Source organism: Symphalangus syndactylus, chromosome 8, assembly GCF_028878055.3.
Source record: "Symphalangus syndactylus isolate Jambi chromosome 8, NHGRI_mSymSyn1-v2.1_pri, whole genome shotgun sequence".
In the NCBI taxonomy this organism is placed as follows: domain Eukaryota; kingdom Metazoa; phylum Chordata; class Mammalia; order Primates; family Hylobatidae; genus Symphalangus; species Symphalangus syndactylus.
In genome coordinates, this window is record NC_072430.2 from 127,325,053 (window position 1) to 127,350,088 (window position 25,036).

At 42.7% G+C, this 25,036-nt stretch overlaps 3 protein-coding genes across 3 annotated transcripts in view; 2 read left to right on the forward strand and 1 right to left on the reverse strand.

The window, feature by feature from the left end:
- The window catches only part of MOGAT1 (monoacylglycerol O-acyltransferase 1), a 39,586-nt gene extending 32,595 nt beyond the window's left edge, over positions 1-6,991 (forward strand). Inside the window, 2 exon segments of the mRNA XM_055290778.1 lie at positions 6,839-6,950; positions 6,952-6,991. Coding sequence (XP_055146753.1) covers positions 6,839-6,950; positions 6,952-6,991 — 152 coding nt within the window.
- FARSB (phenylalanyl-tRNA synthetase subunit beta) overlaps positions 1-25,036 on the reverse strand; it is a 246,874-nt gene that overhangs the window by 132,498 nt on the left and 89,340 nt on the right. The gene's annotated exons all lie outside the window — the stretch shown is intronic.
- Positions 23,929-24,577, forward strand: LOC129488499 (large ribosomal subunit protein eL31-like). The gene has a single exon (XM_055290779.2). The coding sequence runs from the start codon at positions 24,200-24,202 to the stop codon at positions 24,575-24,577; it is 378 nt and encodes a 125-aa protein (XP_055146754.1). The 5' UTR covers positions 23,929-24,199.

The following is a 25,036-nucleotide window of genomic DNA, read 5'->3' on the forward strand; positions in this document are numbered from 1 at the left end:
TTCAATAAAAAAGATAGGTAAGGGAATGCTTTTTATTTAAATAAAACTAGTTTGAAACCACATGAGGACAAAAGTAATCCGTTGTGTTTCAAGTCACTTTTATATTCTGATGGGAAAAAAGCAGACTGAATCTGGGAGGTGGAGGTTGCAGTCACTCCAGCCACTGTACTCCAGTCTGGGTAACAGAGCAAGACTTTGTCTCAAAAAAAAAGCAACAAAACAAAACAAAAAACTGACTAAGTAAGGGATTTCGTAAAATATTTAAAAAAATAAAGAAAGGGAAACTTAATTTTTCATTGTAAAATTAAAGAGATTAAAGGAAATAATGTTAAGGGCACAAACATGGTGTTGTAGGGGAGGCAAAACTTTACCTCTAGCCTCTTAGGGTCACTGGCTGGGCCTGAGAATGAAGTTGACACGAACCAACAGGAGAAAAGCATGCAGATTTTTGCAAGTATGTGGGAACTCTCATAAGAAAATGAAGACCCAGAGAAGTGGCAAGGGCTGAGTTTATATACGAGGTTGAACAAAGAAAGGCAATTGTGGAAAAATAGCTAAAGTAAATGTGGAGACTAAAGGAAGATAAGAGTTACTTTACTAAGGTCTGAACAGATTTCTCTTGGCCTGTCTGCACATCTCTGGTGATAATGTTCCTTCCTTCCTACTACACAGAGGGCATCTTTTACAGAGGAATTTTGTTTCCTGCTTTCAGGAAGAAAAGAGGAGGTTAGAGGGCCCTTCTTGTACCTGAGGGTTCTTTTTGTTTGTTTGTTTTTAGTGCCTTTAGCTGTGCCAAAGTGGCATATTTTAGGGTGGCATATTCTTCCACCTTTCAGTACCCAGGACAATATATCAAGTGCTCAATGAACGTTCATGAGTGAGTGTGTCTGTGTGTGGACCTATATACACATACTTGCGTGTACACATGCTGACATTGGGCATCTTTTGAGCCTCCACCATAAGCCACGGGTGAGCCCTGATTTGTGTTCTGGCTTCATCTGACACCCAGGTTCCTGCTCCTTTTAACCCTTGTCGGCCACACAGCCCCTGCCTGTTTTTTCTCTAATATACAGCTATGTAGCATCTTGGAGAGCAATTCCTGCATAAGACTATTAGAATAATCAACTCTACAGAATCTTTACAATTACTGAATAATAAAACAAAGATTTTTTTTTTTTGCTATGAAAAATCTACTGGTTGCCTCTATGAGAAAAAAAAATGCCCACTTCTAAATGCCTTTCCAGCTGTGTATACCACAAGCCCACAAAGCTCCCTCATCTTAGGTACAGCATAGCACCGTAGAAACGGGAGCAAGATAGCTGTGTAAGGCAATACATGCATAACTAATCTTGAATTGTTGGATGGAATTGGAAAATGGAGCAGTTGAGCATACCAGCTATAAAAAGCAGTGAAACATAAACAAAAGCTATGATTCCTGACTCTGTCACAAGTAGGCGTTGGCAGCTTTTTTTCCAGGGCAAGGAATTCTATTTCTAAGAGCAGCCTGATACAGCTGAGTTTTTTCCCCCTTTGTTTTGTAAAAAGGGAGTTTTGCAGAAGTTTCAACTAAGTCTTATGTTGAAAATGTTTTTTCTTCTCCTTAGTACTAAAAAGATCTTTCTGTGGAGAGAGAAAATTCTGGTCTTCTAGGGCTCCAGGGACCCTTTTAAGAGTATCCCAATTTGCAATAACTCAGTATGGAACAATTCCAAGTAGATCTTTTTATTTGACCCTCACAACACTGGAGTTGGGTATGGCAGGGATGTTTTTTATACTGGTCTCACAGATGAGGACCTTGAGCTCTCATGATAAGTAAGAGTAAAATGTGATGAAAGCTTATAATTCATCAGGTCTTTGATGCAGGCTGAGACCCCAAGTAATCGAGTGTTGGGCCTAAGGGATTAGGGGTAGGTTATGATAGTGTTACAGGAGAGGAGTCCGGATTCATACTCCAAGAGAAGGCTCTTGGTCTCATGCAAGAAAGAATTCAGGGCAAGCCCATAAAGTGAAAGCAAGTTTATTAGGAAAGTAAGGGAATAAAAGAATGGCCACTCCGTAGACAGAGCATGGTTTTTTTTTTTTTTTTTGGTTATTTCTTGATTATATGCAAAACAAAGGGTGGATTCCTTATGCTTCCCCTTTTTAGACCATAGAGGGTAACTTCCTGATGTTGCCATGGCATTTGTAAACTGTCATGGCACTAATGGGAGTGTAGCAGTGAGGATGACCAGAGGTCACACGTTGCCATCTTGGTTTTGGTGGGTTGTGGCTGACTTCTTTACCGCAACCTGTTTTATCAGCAAGGTCTTTGTGACCTGTATCTTGTGCCAACCTCATATCTCACCCTATGACTTAGGATGACTTAACCATCTGGGAATGCAGCCCAGTAGGTCTCAGCCTTATTTTACCCAGCCCCTATTCAAGATGGAGTTACACTGGTTCCAGTGCCTCTGACAATAGGGCTAGGATTTGAAGAAGTTAGGGGCCCTCAGAGCCAAGGCCCTAATCAGCTATTCTCTCCATCTGTCCTCCCTTTTGCAGAAGGTGAAGTGACCGTCTTAGAGCCAAGAGGGTGCATGGATACCTCAATGTCCTCATCTCTCTGTCTTTTGGCTGGAGCCCGTCCCCTGAAGTTTTATATTTCTGACACCATCATTTGGGTTTGTGGTGTTTTTCCATGGGCTGGCTAATTAATTAGCCTTCTTGTGCCCATTGTTCTCATTTGTAAAACAGGGACAATAATGGCTGTCTTGCTAGGTTTTTCCGGGGATTTGACTTAATAACATCTAGTAGACCCTCGATAAATAATAGCTTTATTTCCAATATAGTCACAAGTTAGCTTCAGGGCAGCTATATTGGAACTGAACTCATAATAGCAGGTTGTTTTCCACTGCTAATAGGCTGGTAGCTTTCAACCTCATTTCCCTGAGATGGGCTTTTTTGAATCATTTAGTAAAGGTATGATTATGATCTGTGTTCTGTTACTTCTGGCTTCATCCCTAAAATGCAATTGAGAAAGATTTCTTACTCTCTAATCCGGTTTGGGGTTAGTTTAAGAAGCAGGGGCAGGAATGTGGGTTTAAGTCGTATTAATTTCCCGGGCTTTTTTGAGTGTAGTTTAGGAACTTTCAGCTCCTCACTTTTCCTACAACTAAATAAGGCAAAGACAAGAAGATTATGTCTATCTCACAGTTTAAAGGGGTAAGTCTTATAATTATAAATTCACTCTAGGACGGGCGTAGTGGCTCACGCCTATAATCCCAGCACTTCGGGAGGCCGAGGCAGGTGGATAGCCCAAGGTCAGGAGTTTGAGACCAGCCTGACCAACATGGTGAAACCCTGTCTCTACTAAAAACACAAAAATTAGCCTGGCATGGTGGTGCGTGCCTGTAATTCCAACTACTTGGGAGGCTGAGGCAGGAGAATTGATTGAACCTTGGGGGCGGAGGTTGCAGTGAGCTGAGATCGTGCCACTTCACTCCAGCCTGGGAGAAAGAGCAAAACTCTGTCTAGAAAAAAAAAAAAAAAGAATTCATTCTATATGAGCATGTTGAGCTCTCTGAAAGAACCATCTGAAATGTAGTAAAACAATTAATGAGAAAAAAACAGGATTGAAATTAGCTGTAGGATAGCTCAGAGGAAAGAAGACTCACTAATTCAGAATGTACGAGTACTAGCTGAAGTAGAGAAGAACACACTTCATCTTCTTAGACCACTGAGTCTTTTTATTGGTCCCTTATCCCCACCCTGAATAGTTACATTGACCTCTCTCACTGGAATAATTTCACTAAGAAAACAGAACCTATTTTAATAAAGCCACAAATTTGCTAGTAGATTTACATGTAGATTTCTCAATATCTTCCTCAAACAACAGTAAAGCTCAGTGCTGGAAGAAAGCTTCAAGATCTTGGAATTCTACTCTTTTATCCTATGCATGTGAAAATTAAGGCCAGAGAGGCTGGCTGTGGTGGCTCATGCTGACCTAGCACTTTGAGAGGCTGAGGCTGGTAGATCACTTGAAGCCAGAAATTTGAAGCCGGCAAAGCCAACATAGTGAACCCTGTCTCTACTAAAAATACAAAAAAATTGGCTGGGCATGGTGACACATGCGTGTAATCTCAGCTACTTGGGAGGCTGAGGCATGAAAATTGCTTGAATCCAGGAGGCGGAGGCTGCAGTGAGCCGAGATCGCACCATTACAGTCTAGCATGGTTGACAGAGCGAGACTCCATTTCAGAAAGAAAGAAAGACAGAAAGAAAGACAAGGAAGGAAGGGAGGGAGGGAGGGAGGGGAAAGAAAGAGAAAGAGAGAGAGAGAAAGAAACAGAAGGAAGGAAGAAGAAAGAAAGAAAGAAAAAGAGAAAGAAAGAAAAAGAAAGAAAGAAAAGAAAGAAAGAAAGAAAAGAAAGAAAAGAAAGAAAGAAAGAAAGAAAGAAAAGGAAAGGAAAAGAAAATAGAAAGGAAAGGAAAAAGAAAGAGAAAGAGGGAGGGAAGGGAGCGAAGGAAGGGAAGGGGAAAGGGAAAGGGAAAGGAAATTAAGGCCGGAGAGAAAGTCACCTGCTCGGGGCACTTACTTGTGAGCCGAGACTAGACCCAGCCCAGCCTTGTGCTTTTTGTGCAACTCCCGCTCCCAGTTCCACCTCATCATTACATTAGCCTCTGCTAGTCCATTTTTCCAACCACAATTGACAGTGAGATGGTTGTTTCCAGTTCTTTGTGTTGAGTTAAACAGGACTTATGTTTACTATGTATAAATGTGACATCCAAGCTATCAAAGAAAACCACATGAGCTTTTCAAGGCTATACCTGGTTAAATTCTTAGCAATTTGAGAATATTAATGTTGCAGTAAGGAGGTATGTATGTGTGTGTGTCCTTCTCTGTGCCCCTTTAGCTCCCATACTGATGTCATTTATCACTTTCTTCCTTCTCTGTGACTTAACATTTGTTCATATTTTGCTTAGCTAACCACCTACTCTTACTGACATGAATCAGAACCTCGTATGTGACATGGGGTGACTCAGGATAGGACAAAGGTCGCTCTACTGTGGGTCCTGTTCATTACCTAGAGCCCACCTGACCTTATGCCCAAGCTAATGAGGTCAGAGGGAGCAGTTTGCTGCCTCATTGTAAGTTCCTGTACATTTTCTTTTTGTTGTTGTTGTTGTTGCTTGTTTGCTTGTTTGTTTTGAGATGGAGTCTTGCTCTGTCCCCCAGGCTGAAGTGCAATGGCACAATCCGGTCTTACTGCAACCTCTGCCTCCTGGGTTCTAGAGGTTCTCCTGCCTCAGCCTCCCGGGTAGCTGGGATTACAGGTGCCCGCCACCACGTCCGGCTAATTTTTGTATTTTTAGTAGAGACGGGGTTTCGTCATGTTGGTAAGGCTAGTGTCGAACTTCTGACCTCAGGTGATCCACCCGCCTCAGCCTCCCAAAGTGTTGGGATTACAAGCGTGAGACACTGCTCCCGGCCATCCTGTACATTTTCAACACTTGGCATCAGTAGCAGCATCTGACCAGCAGGTGGCTCAGTGAGTGCAAGAGCCAAAGCCATGGGAATTTTTGTATTTTCTAAAAATCAGAGACAAGTGAGATGTTATATAAACACCTTTTAAAATATGTATAGAGGTTGCCAGATTTGTTTTTAATTAGTGTATTTGGAAAAACACAAATGCATTCTCATTTATAGAAAAATTATATAATACAGTTAGAGTGAAATTTCCCCATCCCTACTTCCTTACCAAAAAGGAACTTATGTTTCTTTCTCTTTCCGGACTTTTTTCCATGCACTAAAAACGTATAATACTTCTAGGAATATAAACTTTTTTTCAAAAATGGATCATACTGTATTATTTTACAAATTATTTTCCCACCTAATACATTTTAGACATCTGTATTTGTGTATGTGTACACATATTTATATTATTTCATTGTTTAAAAATTTCTGCCTAGGATTCTATTGAATGACTATTACATGGTTTATTTAACAGTTTTTCTATTGAGATGTTAGTTGTTTTTCAGTTACCCACTATTACAAACAATGGAATCCACGTCATTTATGTGTATTTCTCTAATATAGATACTTAGCTGTGAAGATAAGTATTTTTTAATTGTTTAGAAAGACACTCAAAAGAGGCAGACTGGGCCTGGCCAGTGGCTCACGCTTGTAATTCCAGCTTGAGGTCAGGAGTTCAAGACCAGCCTGGCCAACATGGCAAAACCTCATCTCTACTGAAAATACAAAAAAAAAAAAAAATTAGCCGGGCATGGTGGTGGGAGCCTGTAATCCCAGCTACTCAGTGGGAGGTTAAGGCAAGAGAATCGCTTGAACTCCAGAGGCGGAGTTTGCAGTGAGCCGAGACTGTGCCACTGGACTCCAGCCTGGGTAACAGAGTAAGATTCTGTCTCAAAAAAAAAAAAAAAAAAAAAAAAAGAGTCAGACTAGAGGACTGCCACGTGACGTGAGGATTCACAGTCAGTAATAATCAGGGCACTGTGGTCTGGCTGTCAACTGTTCCAGAGGGAGGAAGCTGGTGACGTGGACGCACAGCTATGTCCACTCACCTCCCAGCTGCAGTCAGCACAGTAGCTCATTTGACTCAAAGTCAAAACCACCAGGGTCCCGACAATCCAGTGTCTGCTGAGGAGGAAAGTTCTTTATTTGTTATCAGGTGGAGTGGTGTGACCACTGCAGGCAGCCAGTGAAATGAAACAAGGATTGGAGTGAGCTGGCTGGAGGGATTCTGATTGGCAGTTGTGTTCACAGCTGTGCATTAGGGGCGGTGGTCTGTGGTGGAGTGGTTTTAGTCCCTCACGTATGATGTAGTCCCTGTTTTTGCAGTTGGCCGCCCGATCCCTGTTCATCAGACTCTGCACCCGACGCAGGAGCAGATTGAGGAGTTACATCAGAACTATACGGAGGAACTTAGGAAATTATTTGAGGAACACAAAGGAGTATGGCATTCCAGAGCACGAGACTCTTGTTTTAAAATGACTTGACTGTTAAAAAAAATAAAAAAATAAAAATAAATGACTTGACTGTAATAAGGCATAAAGAAGGACAAGAGACCATCCTATTGTAAGAATAAATATTTTAAAGACGTTTATTTTTTTTCTTTTGCCTGTGGCATCAAATTTGCAACAGGAAAGTATTATTTATGGTGATGAATGTTGGTGTATCTGTGGTAAATAAAAACACAGTAGATGACTGTAGGATAAGGCTGGAGATGACTATAAGACATCTAATAATTTTCCTTGCCTATGAAGGCAAAATCATCTTACAGGTTATGAACAGGTTTAGAATTATTCATGTGCTCTGAAACACAAAAGAAAGCTTCAAAAAATAATTACACCCGGCCGGGCACAGTGGCTCACGCCTGTAATCCCAGCATTTTGGGAGGCCGAGGCAGGTAGATCACTTGAGGTCAGGAGTTTGAGACCAGCCTGGCCAACATGGTGAAACCCCAACTCTACTAAAAATACAAAAATTAGCTGGGCGTTGTGGTGGGCACCTGTAATCCCAGCTACTACGGAGGCTGAGGAAGGAGAATCGCTTGAACCTGGGAGGTGGAGGTTGCAGTGAGCCGAGATCATGCCATTGCACTCCAGCCTGGGAGACAGAGTGAGACTCTGTCTCAAAAAAAAAATAATAATTAGACCCTCTTACTAAACATCACAATAACTTAAGGTGGTGTTTTCACAAAGTGTGACAACTGTTGTTCAGCACAGCCAGCCCATTTGGAAAACACTGTGTAAAACAGTGTGCCATATACAGCTAGAGGAAATATTTTTTTCTGCTTGAACAAGACATTTGTTAGTGAATAAAGATACTTTTAATACTTAGATAGTTTGAGCCTTTGGTGATATCAGCAACAAATTTTTAAACAATAGTGCAGGATTTTTTGCCATTTTCAAAATGGGATGAATCTGTCATACGAAAACTCATGTGGACAGGAGAATGGCTCATTTCTCTTCATGCTTAGAATCATGCTCCTTTGCTGTAGAGAAGGAAATCTATTTGGAAGATATGTTTTTGCACATGATTCAGGACTAGAAATTCTTGAAATTCCCTATCAGGAAATTCCAAAAAGTTTTCATGCTAAGAGAAATGGTTTTAATTTGCTTCCTGAATGGCCTTTTCATTATAAAATAATCTTAAAAGAAAGTGCCGGCTAGGCGTGGTGGCTCACGCCTGTAATCCCAGCACTTTGGGAGGACGAGGCTGGTGGTGGATCACCTGAGGTCAGGAGTTCGAGACCAGCCTGACCAACATGGTGAAACCCCGTCTCTACTAAAAATACAAAAATTAGCTGGGTGTGGTGGCAGGCGCCTGTAGTCCCAGCTACTCAGGAGGCCGAGACCGGAGAATTGCTTAAACCTGGGAGGCGGAGGTTGCGGTGAGCGGAGATTGCACCACTGCACTCCAGCCTGGGCGACAGGGTGAGAATCCGTCTCAAAAAAAGAAAACAGGAAGAAAAAGAAAGTGTCCTCCCTGGTGAGATACGTCCAGTTCACAGTTCGCCGGGCTTAGGACTCTTCTCTGACCCAGCATGAGCAGGGACCTTGTCCTTCCTGTTCACTGACATCCGCTCAGTGCCCAGGTCAGCTTATGGCGCTTAGTAGGCACAAAATAAGTACTTGTTTGATGAATGCATTTATAGCTGAACATGCAAACAAACTTTTCCATTAAGCAGAGAATTTTTAAAGCTGTACCATAGGATGAGACCTGTTTTAAGATAAGACCCACTTGCAGAAGGAGAATACTTGCTGTGTCTGATTGCTCTGAACCAGTAATCAATAATACCATAAGCCAATTCATAGGGAGCAGGTCAGAAAGAGGTTTCTGATAATTAGTCACTAAGTGTTAAGTAACTAGTCATTCAACAAGAAGAATGTCTCGTTTCCAACCCATGTCCACTGCTAGATGTTTGCTTTTGTGCTTCCTCTTCTCTAGGTGTTCGTAGGCAACTTCAGGGAGCTGCCTCCCAATTTATTGGTAATATGTCTTCAGGCTTCCAATTTTTAAATATTCAGCTCTGGGCTAGAGGCTGGATTGGGGTTTAGTCACAGCAAAATACAGTCATGCTGGGTAATGCCTTAAGAAGGAGAGCATGTCACCTACAAAAAGCCTGAAACTTCTCAATTGTTCTACATGAAGTTTTTCGGGCCAGAATCCCTTTGACTTCACCCTAGTTGAGCAACCCAGGGGTCCACTGACCTGTGGGCTTGAAACTAGTTCAATTTTGGTCAAAGCAGGACCTTTAACTTATTTTTTAAAACCCATGAGTTGTATCCCCTTGGAGAAGTTTATGAAAAGCCCATGCCACGTCATCTTTTGCAATTTCACAGAGGTATGCGTTTTAATCTCACACCTAGTAGTGAGGGGGCCAAGCTGACCACCCAACATCCGCTGGGTTATCTAGCAGGCAGTTAAAGCCCATGCTTGTAAATCAGAGGCATTAAAAAGTGAAAAAAGTTTGCTCACATGAAATTATCTAGAATTTTGCCATTAAAAAGTCTAGACATAACCAACTTTAATTTTGGCATACATAAAATGTTATTTTTCAGTACACATGGCAGAGGGTATGTAGGATGGGTTATCTCTTCACATATTACAGTCTCTAGAGGTCTTAATTTGGCCATGCCAGAAGTCTTTTTATGTATTCAAAGTATACCTGTAAGTTTTTATATAGTCCTGTAGATCGCTAATGAATTTTTTCATATGAATTTTTGCTACCAGACAAATGTTGGCCATATTCACTAGTATGGCTTAATGGAGATATCTTTCACTGTAAAGGTTCCCATCAACTAGGTAATTGCACATAAATTTTAAACAGCAGCCGGGTGCGGTGGCTTATGCCTACAATCCTGGCACTTTGGGAGGCCAAGGCGGGTGGATCACCTGAGGTCAGGAGTTCGAGACCAGCCTGGTGGGTTTCAACATGGTGAAACCCCATCTCTACCGAAAATACAAAAATTAGCCGGGCATGGTGGTGCTTGCCTGTAATCCCAGCTACTCAGGAGGCTGAGGCAGGAAAATCTCTTGAACCCAGGAGGCAGAGGTTGCAGTGAGGCGAGATTGCGCCACTACACTCCAGCCTGGGTGAAAAGAGTGAAACTCCATCTCAAAAAAAAAAAAAAAAAAATTTTTTTTTTTTTGAACAGCAAAGCAAAACAATGATAACAGAAATAACCCTAGAACACTGTAAGAGAAACATTTCCTTGGGAAAATGCGCATGTATGCTGTTTGATTTGGACATTTTTCCCTGTGTTTCCATTGCACCCTGGGTGCAGCCTGAGTCATTGCTTTTGTCTTGCAGCTAGAAGCGTATGAAATTGTTGATGACCAGCTAAGCCATTATGCTCACGATGAAGGTTGCAGCTTCAGTGCTTATGAAGGCCAGCCCAGTTTGATCTTTTCAAAGGGGAACAGTAAGTGATGCTAGATGTTTTGCTGCAAATCCCTTGCAACTACTATGAAGACATCAAAATGTGTATATGTTAGGGATGATGGGTAAACCTTTATTGTATGCATAGGATTAAAAGTGACATCCCTGCTTTCAGTAGAATGTACGTTTCTATCATGGGAAACATGGAGGTGGAATCTGGTTATCATGTCCACACATCTATAACTTTACATCTCTTTCAAACTACCTCACTGATGCAGGCTACTAAAGTTTGTGGTAAATATGAAAACAGTTTTGGGGTACATTAGCTCATATTCTTTTCCTCTGACAAGAGACACCATTGGCAAGATTTGTTGATTGGTTGCTTTGTCAATAGCCCAAGACGGCTAGTTCTCATATTTGTGTTTTTTAACCTAAGTAGCCAAATGTCTATTTGTAGGGCTGGAGGAGTTACTTCAAGTAGAATTTGTATATCTTTGTAAGGGAGAAAAACAGGGCAACTTCTAAAATAACCACCCAGTTGTTCTGTTTCTCTAGGACAGCAAACACAGAAGCAGTTATTTATATTTAAAACAAAGAGATTTCTCTAGTACCTTATATTTTTATTATTATAGTCAATCCTTCCCAAACACCTCCAGCTTAGGGCCTTACTACCTTATATCAAAAGGAGAAAGTTGATCTCAATCCACGTTAACCCGTAGGATGATGAGTTCTTCAGTAGCAGAATCTGTGTCTTGTTTGCATTTCAATCCTGACCCCGACAGAGGAGGTCTCTAGTAGTATCTTGGGGAATGTTTGTAGCACTAACCTGGAAATCTGGTGGATTGTGTCAAAGAAGCCAAGTTTTAGCACTAGAAGGGACTTCATCATCTGTCTAATTATTCCTTCTGCCGATGAAGCAGTTGAACCCCAGTGAAGTTTCATGCAGATTAAAAGTGACTCCATGTTCCTATTTCTCTTCCCTAGATTGAGCAGGAGGTACTCCTAGTTCATGATTGCTGATTAATAAACCTAAAAATCCTCCTATAAAACAGAAGTGTCAAAAAAAAGTAGAGTGTAATTAAAAATCCACTTGAAGCAAGGGATTAACCAGGGCAGAATCAAGCTGTCTTATTGGCACTGAGAACATTTTTCTTTTTGGGGTCCGGTATACCACATTGTTGATTTTTCCCTTTTGTAAGAGCTATTTTGGTGCTGTGTCTTGGGAAAAGTCCAAGTTTTCAACAACAAATTTAGCCTCTAGAGCCTTACGTATTGGAGCAGTGAGTAAGGCAAGGTGTCATATGCCCATGACAACTGACGGACCCAGAAACAAATCTTCCCCATCAGTCGTGTTGTGATCATTAGTGCGGGCCAGAGCAATCCTATTACTCAGACACAGGTGGACGCAGAGCTTCTGTCACCTCATTGATGGTACTAAGCCCAGGCTCAATTCTGGCTCCAGCCTCATTCAGCTGAGTTATCACAGCTGCTTCTTTTTATTTATTTATTTATTTATTTATTTATTTATTTATTTTTATTTTTATAGCTCTTAGATTCTGGTTAAGAATCATCTTAGGCTCTCTTGAGAACAGACATGAACCTGATGTTACTGGCGTTCCCCAAGGCTGCTTAATTCTCTCCTACTCCATTTCCAGACCAACTTGGAGCCTTAGATCTTTCTGGTTGGATTCCAGACCCTGCAATGTGGGTTTGCAGTGATGTGGGGACAGAGAATGAGAACCTGGTTGCCACACTCTTTTCTACTCTTCAGCCTTCTGTTTTAGATAGTCCTTCAGCCTCTGATCTTCTAGTAACTGACTAGGTGACCTGGACTCTGTTCTTTCCTAGGTAAATAGAGTTAGGAGTGAATGATCCTCCAGGTCATTTCTGCCTGTATCTTATGGTCTCTGCCTGGCCTTTTATCTCTCAAGACAATAACATGTAATTGGAGGTGTAGGTTTATCTGATAACTCTGCCTTTCCCTCCGCCTTTCTCACTTATTTCTGTTCCTCCAAGAAATGCAGTGAGCTGAAATGATTATCTCACTTTCTTGGTGTATGTATGTGTGTATATGTGCATATACACACACACGCACACACATGCACACGTTTTATATATACATAAAACACAAATTATATAAATATATATACATATGAAACAAATTGCTACTGGAATTTCTCCAGGATCACAATAATATTTAGTCATGTGTTTCTGAGAAATAATTTAATTCCCTAAATAAAAATAGGTGGAATTTATTTCAGAAGCTTCCTCCTTTCTATCATTCAAAACTATGGAATAGCACTGTTTATTATTTGTTAAAATCTTTATAGGAGAATGTGAAATTTGTATATTTTCTATATGGGATTTGTTGTGGTATGTTTTTTATTTTTTTTATTTTTATTTTTTTTTTTTGAGGAGTCTCGCTCTGTCACCCAGGCTGGAGTGCAGTGGCGCGATCTTGGCTCACTGCAGGCTCCGCCCCCCGGGGTTCACGCCATTCTCCTGCCTCAGCCTCCCGAATAGCTGGGACTACAGGCGCCCGCCACCTCACCCGGCTAATTTTTTTGTATTTTTAATAGAGACGGGGTTTCACCGTGTTAGCCAGGATGGTCTCGATCTCCTGACCTCGTGATCCGCCCGCCTCGGCCTCCCAAAGTGCTGGGATTACAGGCGTGAGCCACCGCGCCCGGCCTGTGGTATGTTTTTTAAAAGCTTTCCATTTGTAAAAGTTTTGACCAATAAATGTGTTTTTATGCCTGATTGATGATGTATGAGTGTGGCTTTCAACCTGGATAGAATGTTTTTCATCTCCCACACTTTGGCGAGGCTGAATTAATTTAGACTTAAGGATGAATATCGGCGAGGAAACTGGTGTGAAATTGTGAGCATTGCAAATTGTCAGAGTGAGGAGTCAGTACTTTAAATTCTCTTGATGGAATATAAAATACAGCAGAAAGTGGGGTGGGGTTAACTGACATCTGCAGGTGGACAGGAATGAAAGAAGAACTGGGGCTGGCAGGAGGAAACGAGTCGGCCAACCGCCGTGGTCTCATGTGGCTGGAGAAACAGAGGCTCCTCGGATTCAGAAATATTCAAAAACTAGTAGAAAAGATTGCCAATTACAAATCAAGTCAATCACTGCTAATGGGCATGGGGTTTCTTTTGGGGTGATGAAAAATGTTCTAAAATTAATCATGGTCATGGTTGCACAATGCTGAGAATATACTACCCCCCCCGAAATTCTCCTTTTTAAGTGGGTAAATTTGATGGTATGTGAATTATATCTCAATAAAGCTGTGGTATAAAATCTAGTCAGTCAGACACTAGCCAAAACAATGGAAGAAGGTAAAAGTGAAATTCCTTTCTGTGTCAAGAATGAAGTTGCCTCCTTTTGGATGTCAGCGCCTTGTAGGACAAAGCTTCTACCTTGATTTGTGACGCCTGTTCATGTTCCTGGTGTTCATCATTAAAATCAGTGTTTTCAATACTCTTTTTAAAGTATTTTAGCCAGGCATGGCGGCTCACGCCTGTAATCCCAGCACTTTGGGAGGCTGAGGCAGGTGGATCACCTGAGGTCAGCAGTTGGAAACCAGCCTGACCAACAAGGTGAAACCCCGTCTCTACTAAAAATACAAAAATTAGCCAGGCGTGGTGGCAGGTGCCTGTAATCCCAGCTACTCTGGAGTCTAAGACAGGAGAATTGCTGGAACCCAGGAGGCAGAGGTTGCAGTGAGTCGAGATCGTGCCACTGCACTCCAGCCTGGGCGACGGAGCGAGACTCCGTCTCAAAAAAAAAAAAAAAGTAGTATTTTATTGGATAAAGAACATGCTGTTGTTATATTATGGTGTAAACTGCTGCTTGACTTTAATTTTCCCCCAGTATTTTATTAATACTGTAGCATAAAACTAAGTATGTATTATGTTAACATATAAAACAATAGTCAACATTTGCCAATCAATTATCTAAAAGGTGCCAGATACAGGGTTAAATATTTTATGTATGTTGTGACATTTAGCTCTTAAAATATCCCTAGGAGGTTGCTACTGTTTTTATCCTATAGACTGGGGTCCAAAGGGTTAAAAACTGTGCTTGAAGCAACCCTGATGGTGAGCGGTGGGGCTTAGCACAGTAATGCTGGGTCCTCTGGCCAGACCCCATGCTCTGGATATAGGACCCGAGAGCCTTGAGGGTATGTGATGCTTGCTGTGAGATTCTGGATAAGTAACTGCATACCCTTTACCTATCAAAGAAGAGGAAGAGGGCGGGCGTGGTGGCTCACGCTTGTAATCCCAGCACTTTGGGAGGCCGAGGTGGGTGGATCACAAGGTCAAGAGATCGAGACCATCCTGGCCAACATGGTGAAACCCCATCTCTACTAAAAATACAAAAAAAAAAAAAAAAATTAGCGGGGCATGGTGGCGCATGCCTATAGTCCCAGCTACTTGGGAGGCTGAGGCAGGAGAATTGCTTGAACCCAGGAGGTGGAAGTTGCAGTGAACTAAGATCCCACCACTGCACTCCAGCCTGAGCGACAGAGTAAGACTCTGTCTCAAAAAAAAAAAAAAAAAAAGAGGGAGAGGATGAGACAGGAAGGCTAAGGTTCTTTTTGGGTCTATCTAAGCTGCGATTCTATTCTAAAGTCATTTTTGAACAGCCCTCTTTTCCAAAATCCAATGGACACGGCAGCCATCCTCAGCACTGAAGACAACACCTGGGGACTCTTTATGCAATGGCAAAATGGTATGTCCATCATTAAAGGGACAAAGCCAAAAAGCTTCATAAATTGACTAACATTTGTTGTCAAAGTTAAGCATTTAAAAAGAACACCTAGCTAGGTGCGGTGGCTCACGACTGTAATCCCAACACTGAGAGGCCAAGGCGGGCAGATCACCTGAGGTCAGGAGTTCGAAACCAGCCTGGCCAACATGGTGAAACCCTGTCTCTATTAAAAATACAAAAATTAGCTGGGCATGGTAGCAGGCACCTGTAATCCCAGCTGCTCGGGATGCTGAGGCAGGAGAATCATTTGAACCTGGGAGGTGGAGCTTGCAGTGAGCTGAGATCACACCATTGCACTCCAGACTGGGTGACAGAGGGAGACCCCGTCTCAATAAAATAAAAATAAAAATAAATAAATTAATAAATTAATTAATTAAAAGAACACCTGTTCGGTCAAAAGTCTTGATTTTTAGTAGCTATTACTATGGTACATAGAACATTTGCTGGGGAAAGATTGCTTTCCAAAACTGTATCTTTAAATTCATTTTCTTGCCAGGCGCGGTGGCTCACGCTTGTAATCCCAGCACTTTGGGAGGCCGAGGCAGGCGGATCACGAGGTCAGGAGATCGAGACCACGGTGAAACCCCGTCTCTACTAAAAATACAAAAAAATTAGCCGGGCGTGGTGGTGGGCGCCTGTAGTCCCAGCTACTCGGAGAGGCTGAGGCAGGAGAATGGCGTGAACCCAGGAGGCGGAGCTTGCAGTGAGCCAAGATCACGCCACTGCACTCCAGCCTGGGTGACAGGGCGAGACTCCGTCTCAAAAAAAAAAAAAAAAAAATTCATTTTCTTACATGTGCATACTAAGGGTGTGTGTTTCTAAGTACCTTGACACGTTTCTTGTAAGATGATAGCTACATGTTCCAAATTTAAGAAGAATCTTTGCTGCCTTCTCTAATTCTCCAACAACATCTTAAAAAATTCTAGATGTAAAATAAATTTGATCTTTAATTTGACCTGGCATTGGCATTTTATGTGCTGCTGAAATAAAGGAATGGTGTAATTTATCTTAGGTTGGTTGATGATATAAGAGCAGAATCATACAATTTGTAATTTTAAATAGACTTAATTTAAAAATAACATTGGATCTATGAATATAGAATTTTCATTCATCTCAAAGAATTGTAACAAGATTTATAGAAGGGTTTATATATTATATATTGGGTTTATACATTACATCTTTATATATGTTGTATATAATATAGATATAGATGGAGACAGATGTGGATATAGATGTAGATTCATTACTATTATTGAAATAATACCCAAACAAAGGACATTTTAAATCATTAATAAAAGCAAGTGCGTTTCATTTAGCCACAAACTATACCATGAAAGATGAATTTGGGCTAGGTGCAGTGGCTCACGCTTGTAATCTCAGCCTTGGAAGGCTGAGGCGGGAGGATTGCTTGAGCTCAGAGGTTCAAGACCAGCTTGGGCAACATGGAGAAACCCTGTCTCTACAAAAAATACAAAAATTAGCTGGGTATGGTGGTGCACGCCTGTAGTCCCAGCTACTTGGGAAGCTGAAGTGGGAAGATGGCTTGAGCCCAGGAGGTGGAGGTTGCAGTGGGCAGAGATCAGGCCACTGCACCCCAGCCTGGGTGACAGAGCAAGACCCTGTCTCAAAAAAAAAAAAAAAAAAAAAAAAAAAAGATGAATTTGATTTCTATTTTGAATAAGATATAGTCAGTTGAACTTAGTGCATTATTACATGGAAGCACTGGGGATGTGACCTAGGGATGCTTTACCACATTTCTATGGAGAGTAACACATTTTGCTGTTTCAAACCAGGACAGAAGCACACCTGTGCCTTAAAGGCACTGAGAGCTCTGGAGGCAATGGGTAAACTTTCCAGCCAGGGAAGCATTTGATGAGACATCAACCCACATACCTTCCCTTTTCTACCTCCTTCTGTTATTTATTTTTTTCCTCTTCACATTGGCTTCTGCTTTGTCTATCAGCCAGGATAAAGAAAAATAAAAGGAAGAGAAGGGGGGAAACGGGAAAGTTGAATTGCAAGAAGCGCTGAGAACTTGTTTTTTCTGAGAGGCAAGGTCAAGGACCAGGAAAGTAGGGAAGAGTTGAAAAGGAAGAGATGAAATGGTACTGAGGAGGAAGGGCAGGAGACAAGCAGAGGAAGGTACCTAATCATTACACATTTCATATTAAACATTTTACATTTTCTATTAAAGGTTCTTCCACACCCCATTGCATGGTGTGTTCTTGTCCTGGGGGATGTCCATTTCAGTCACAGATGGTAGGAACACATTTGGTGCTGCCTGAATGAAATGTTATCTTGGAAATGGTATCCCTCTGAAGAAAGGTATAGCCTCTTCTTAGCCCTTTCCTGGCAGTCTGAAGGAGTGATTTCTGCTTTATAAGTCGTATTAGTCCATTCTCATGCTTCTAATAAAGACATATGCAAAGCTGGGTAATTTATAAAGGAAAGAGGTTTAATTGACTCACAGTTGCACATGGCTGGGAAAGCCTCATAATCATGGCAGAAGGCGAAGGGGAAGCAAGACATATCTTACATGGCAGCAGGCAAGAGAGAATGTGCAGGGGAACTCCCCTTTATAAAACCATTAGGTCTTGTGAGACTTATTCACTCTCATGAGAACAGCACAGGAAAGACCTGTCCCATGATTCGATTACCTCCCATTGGGTCCCTTCCAAGATGAGATTTGGGTGGGGACACAGCCAAGCCATATCATTCTGCCCCAGCCCCTCCCAAATCTCACATCCTCACATTTCAAAACTAATCATGCCTTCCCAACAGTCCCCCAAAATCTTAACTCATTCCAGCATTAACTCAAAAATCCACAGTCCAAAGTCTCTTCTGAGACAAGGCAAGTCCCTTCTGCCTATGAGCCTGTAAAATCAAAGGCAAGTTGGTTACTTCCCAGATACAATGGGATACAGGCATTGGGTAAATATACCCACTCCAAATGGGAGAAATTGGCCACAGCAAAGGGACTACAGGCCCATGAAAGTCTGAAATCCAGCGGGGCAGTTGGCTGGATCTTACAACTCCAAAATGATATCCTTTGACTCCATGTCTCACATCCAGGTCACACTTATGTAAGAAGTGGTTCCCATGGTCCTGGGAAGCTCTGGCTCTGTAGCTTTGCAGGGTATAGCCCCTGCTCCTGGCTGTTTTTAAGGGCTGGCATTGAGTGTCTGTGGCTTTTCCAGGCACACGGTGCAAGCTGTTGGTGGATCTACCATTCTGGGGTCTGGAGGATGGCGGCCCTCTTCCCACAGTTCCACTAGGCAGTGCCCCAGTGAAGACTCTGAGTAGGGGCTCCCACCCCACATTTCCCTGTACTACCCTAACATGAGGGCTCTATGCCTGCAGCAAATTTCTGCCTAGACATCCAAGCATTTCCCTACATCCTCTGAAATCTAGGTGGAGGTTCCTAAACCTGAATTCTTGACTTCTGTGTGTCCACAGGCCCAACACCACGTGGAAGCCACCAAGGCCTCGGGCTTGCACCCTCTGAAGCAATGACCTGAGCTGTACATCGGCCCCTTTTAGCCATGGCTGGGACACAGGGCATCAAGTCCCAAGACTGCACAAAGCAGCAAGGCCCTGGGCCTGGCCCATGAAACCATTTTTTCCTCCTAGGCCTCCAGGCTTATGATGGGAGGGGCTACCATGAAGACCTCTGACATGTCCTGGAGACATTTTCCTCATTGTCTTGGTGATTAACATTTGGCTTCTCATTATTTATACAAATGTCTGCAGCCGGCTTGAATTTCTCCTCAGAAAATGGGTTTTTCTTTTCTATCGCACTGTTAGGCTGCAAATTTTCTGAGCTTTTATGGCCTGCTTCCTCTTGAACACTTTGCTGCTTAGATTTCTTCCACCACATGCCCTAAATCATCTCTCTCAAGTTCAAAGTTCCACACACCTCTAGGGCAGTGGCAAAATGCTGCCAGTCTCTTTGCATAGCAAGAGTGACATTTACTCCAGTTCCCAAGTTCCTCATCTTTATCTGAGACCACCTCAGCCTGAACTTTATTGTCCACATCACTATCAGCGTTTTGGTCAAAGCCATTGAACAAGTCTCTAGGAAGTTCCAAATTTTCCCACATTTTCCTATCTTCTTCTGAGCCCTCCAAATTGTTCCAACCCCTGCCTGTTACCCAATTCCAAAGTCGCTTCCACATTTTCAGGTATCTTTATAGCAGTGCCCCATTACCCAGTACCAATTTACTGTATTAGTCCATTTTCATACTGCTATGAAGAAATATGCAAGACTGGGTAATTTATAAAGAAAAATAGGTTTAATGGACTCACAGTTTCACATGGCTGGAGAGGCCTCACAATCATGACAGAAGTCAAAGGAGGAGCAAAGGCACAGCTTACATGACGGCAGGCAAGAGAGCGTGTGCAGGGGAACTGCCCTTTATAAAACCATCAGATCTCATGAGACTTATTCACTACCATGAACAGCATGGGAAAAACTCGCCCCATGATTCAATTACCTCCCACCAGGTCCTTCTTACAACACATGGGAATTATGGGAGCTACAATTCAAGATGAGATTTGGGTGGGGACACAGCCAAACCATATCAGAAGTTCAAACTCTCCTAGCCTTATCAGACTACTATCATAAAGATTTTTAGTATTTACCTGATTACTGTTATGAGTCCACTACCTCTTACCTATACAACTAGACAGATGAAAATATCAGCTGAAATTATGAGAGACTTTTAAAGTCCATTTCCTCCCCCTCAAATACCATGGTAAGTTGACGGGTGATATTACAGCAATTAGTTCAAAGATCAAATAGTCAAGTGAAAACAGAACAGTGAAATTGTTTTGTTCAGATCTGCGTAGGCAAGGTGATCTTTAGAGCTATATATTTCCACTGTTATTTTTGAGAGTTCTATAAAACAAACCATCAGGATGACTTGACTGCAGTCACTGAGTTTAGATATTTAGATGACGAAGCTTATGCAAAGCAGTGTGCCCAAATGGTTATTTGTGGCCAGAGAAAACACTCTTCATAAGGAACCATTGATAGTGAACTTTTCAGTCTCGCTGAAGCCCTTACCACATCCTTTTGGACTGCCTTTATTGCAGAGGTTATTTCCTTTCCACATCTTGATAGACTTAGAAACTGCCCCAGGGCCACCATTATTTCAAAGGAGCAATTTCTCTTCCATCTTCCCTGTGATTTCTCTTTGCTCTGGGCTCTAGATTTTGAAAACATGTGGATGCAGTGACTTCAGTCTGATACCCTAGCTGGGGTATGTAATGTGTTTTCTGCTAATTCCCTCAGTTCCATCGGGGATATTTCTTTGCCAGAATTATTTGGCAAGAATCTGCTGAAGAATTACTTTCAGCTTTGTTTGTGGTTACTAGATTAAATTGGAATTTCCTGCATCTCTCTGTGATTCAAAGATTCTATGCAGGGGCTAAGGCCCAGGCTGTAAGGTGTGTTTGTGCCAGTAAACATAAAGAAGTCCAGGCTGGACCAGGTGCGGTGGCTCATGCCTGTAATCCCAGCACTTTGGGAAGCCGAGGCGGGAGGATTACGAGGTCAGGAGATCGAGACCATCCTGGCTAACACGGTGAAATCCCCTCTCTACTAAAAATACAAAAAAAAAAAAAAAAATTAGCTGGGCATGGTGGTGGGCACCTGTAGTCCCAGCTACTTGGGAGGCCGAGGCAGGAGAATGGCGGGAACATGTGAGGCAGAGCTTGCAGTGAGCCGAGATCGCACCACTGCACTCTAGCCTGAGTGACAGAGTGAGACTCTGTCTCAAAAAACAAAAAAAAAAGAAGTACAGGCTGGGTGCAGTGGCTCATGCCTGTAATCTCAGCACTTTAGGAGGCTGAGGTGGGCGGATCACTTGAGGTCAGGAGTTAGAGACCAGCCTGACCAACATAGTGAAACCTCATGTCTACTAAAAATACAAAAATTACCCAGATGTCATGGTGGGCACATGTAATCCTACCTGCTCAGAAGGCTGAGGCACGAGAATCACTTGAACCTCGGATGTGGAGGTTGCAGTGAGCCAAGATCACACCACTGCACTCCATCCTGGGCAACAGAGCGAGACCCTATATCAAAAAAAAAAAAAAAATTAAGATGTCCAGGCAGGTGCAGTGGCTCACGCCTATAATCCCAGCACTTTGGGAGACCGAGGTGGGAGGATTGCTTGAGGACACGAGTTTGAGACCAGCCTGAACAAGATGGCAAGACCCCCATCTCTACAAATGATTTAAAAAATTAGCCAGGCATAGTGGTGCATGCCTGTGGACCCAGCTACTTGGGAGGCTGAGGTGGGAGAATCACTTGAGCCCAGGCCATTGAGGCTGCAGTGAGCCATGATCATGCCACTGCACTCCAGCCTAGGCAACAGAACAAGACCATATCTCAAAATAAATCATAAGCCTGGATGCAGCACAGGGTCAGATGCTCAGGTCCCAGGGCTTCAGTGAATCCTCCCATTGTGTGATGGACAATTGTGATCAAGCACTGACTCAGTGAAAAGAGCCCAGGCATGGACACGTGTGCCGCCCTCTCGGGGCTCGCACTTAGAGAAGCATCTCATAGGAGAGAGAGTGAAGCCAGTGTCATAAGAGCAGTGCCAACCCAGTGCTTTGGGCATGTGGAGAGATTCATTCTGGCTGAGGAATCTGGAAGGGAGTTATGGGGGGAATGGAATTGACCTGGGCGTGCAAGGATGAGGAAGACTTAGGTGGGCACTAAGGGAAAGCTCAATTGAAGGATTCAGATAGGCTGACCAACTTGTCGCTGTTGCCTGAGACTTTCCTGGTTTTAGTAGTGAAAGCTCCTGTCCCAGCGACGTAGGCACACCCCAAAATTGGGGCTCAGCCCAGGAGGATTCTCAGTTTTGTACAGGAAAGAATTTGAGAGCAAGACAACAGAGTAAAATGGCTGCTCCAGAGACAGAGCTGGGCTACCCATAGGCAGAGTGGCCCTTGTGGATTGCCGACTAGCTACATTTACAGCTACTCCTTAATTATACGCTAAAGAAGGGGTGTGATATCCATGAATTTTCCAAAAAAGGGATGTGGAGTTCCTGAAACCAAGGGTTCAACCATATAAGGTAACTTCTGGGCATTGCCATGGTATTTGGAAACTGTCATGGCTCTGGTGGGAGTGTCTTTTAGCATGCTAATGAATTGTAATCGTGTATAATGAGCAGTGAGAGCAACTAGAGGTGCTTTTATTTGCCATCTTGATTTTAGCTGGTTTTGGCTGGTTTCTTTACTGCATCCTGTTTTGATCAGTGAGATCCTGACTGATGCACAGAAAACAAGTCCTACTGCTCTCCTACTTCAGTCCCAGGCAAAGTAGGATGGTTGGTCGTCCTCGGCAAAAATACTGTACGACCCTGGTATCCAGTGCCCAGCTAGCAGGTCTCTCTACCTTTGGCAGGGATGGTAGGGAGGTTTTTTTTCTTTTATTTTTTAGACAGGGTTTCACTCTGCCACCCAGGCTGGAGTGTAGAGGTACCATCATGCCTCACTACAACCTCAGCCTCCCAAGTAGCTGGGATTACAGGCATGCACAACTATGCCTGGCTAATTTTTGTATTTTTAGTAGAGATGGGGTTTTGAGCTCAAGTGATCCACCTGCCACGAGCTCTCAAAGTGCTGGGATTACAGGTGTGAGCCACTGTGCCTGGTCAGGAAGGATTTTTTTTTTTTTTTAACATTCCAGAGGACAGCTTTTAAACTAATTTTTGGAAAACAACTAATTCCAACTTAGCTATATAGCCTATGATACCCTGAAATTTCCCAGTTACTGGGAATTCAGTGTGAATGATGGCTTAAGGCTCTAGAATGTCTCCATATGTTTGGGTGAGATTTTGTTGTGAATTTCCCTTAATGCACTGTCTTGTCTGAGTGGCCACAAAACTAACCACAGTGACTATACTGTAAAAGTCTGAGTCCCACAGAGAGAGTTTTTCTGTGATTGTAACCATCTTTTCTGTGCTTCAGTTTCTCTTTCTGCAGGAAGAAAACTTTTCCTATAATGGAATTCTAACATATTTTTAATGAAGGTGTACCTAGACCCTGTGACTTTGGAAACTCAAGATATAATTAAAGGTATGAAATGTAAGGAAATGCCCTAATCTAATTTATACAGCATTTACTCTAAGTTTTTACTGTATTTTGTTCAGCCTTTTACTTGTTAAAAATATACATATTGAGGCTGGGCGCGGTGGCTCATGCCTGTAATCCCAGCACTTTGGGAGGCTGAGGCGGTTGGATCACGAGGTCAAGAGATCGAGACCAGCCCGGCCAACATGGTGAAACCCCGTCTCTACTAAAAATACAAAAATTAGCTGGGCGTGGTGGCAGGCGCCTATAATCCCAGCTACTTGGGAGGCTGAGGCAAAAGAGTTGCTTGAACCCGGGAGGCGGAGGTTGCAGTGAGCCAAGACTGCGCCACTGCACTCTAGCCTGGGCGACAGAGGGAGACTCCATCTCAAAAAAAAAAAAAAAAAAAATATATATATATATATATATATATATATATATACACATCTTATTTATTTACATCTTGTTCCCAAAAAGATCATGGATGGAATGGCCCTGCTAGAGATTTCATGATCTAAATTGCTATTACAAAACTTAACAATCAAGTCCTATTAAGTATCACTTGCAATAATAAAATTATCTCTGCTCTACAAAAGATTCACTGAGTAGGCCAGGCACGGTGGCTCATGCCTGTAATCCCAGCACTTTGAGAGGCCAAGGCGGGTGGATCACTTGAGGTCAGGAGTTCGAGACCAGCCTGGCCAACATGGTGAAACCCCGTCTCTACTAAAAACACAAAAATTAGCTGGGTGTGGTGGCACATGCCTGTAATCCCAGCTACTCGGGAGGCTGAGGTAGGAGAATTGCTTGATCCCGGGAGGTGGAGGTTGCGGTGAGCCGAGATCGCGCCACCGCACTCCAGCCTGGGCGACAGAGCGAGACTCCGTCTCAAAAAAACAAAAAACAAAAAACAAAACTTCCTTTCCAACTTAAACCCAGCAGAATGGCTCCCACAAAGAAGGGTGGAGAGAAGAAAAAGGGCCCTTCTGCCATCAACAAGGTGGTGACCCAAGAACACACCATCGACATTCACAAGCGCACCCAAGGAGTGGGCTTCAAGAAGCGTGCTCCTCGGGCACTCGAAGAGATTCGGAAATTTGCCATGAAGGAGACGGGAATTCCAGATGTGCGCATTGACACCAGGCTCAACAAAGCTCTCTGGGCCAAAGGAATAAGGAATATTCTATACGGAATCCATGTGCGGTTATCCAGAAAACGTAATGAGGGTGAAGATTCACCAAATAAGCTCTATACTTTGGTTACCTATGTACCTGTTACCACTTTCAAAAATCTACGGACAGTCAATGTGGATGAGAACTAATCGCTGATCATCAAATACATCAAATAAAGTTATAAAATAGCAAAAAAAAAAAATTAGCAATGATTGATATGTTTACATCTTTGCCACAGTTAATGAGCACATTTTATCTTGAAACACAGCTTTTTAAACTTGTGTTTATGTCCCTCCTACTCCAAGTACCTTGGCAGATTTAATTTGGGCTCAGATTGAACTCCCCTCAATTGGAATCTGTGGTTAGTGACCACAATCAAATTCCTAAAGAAATGGAGATTCCCAGTAGAAGCATCTGTCTAAATTATTCTCTCCCCAGTGACCATTGTCGAGACTAGGTTTAGAGAAACCAAACATGGCTTCAAATCAACTCCACTTCCAGAGACAAGAAACACTGGATCTTTGACCAACATACCCAGGAATATTCTGGATAGGAATGCTGCAGCCTCATGCTTGTTTCATTATGGTGGCAAAATTGTCACCACAGTT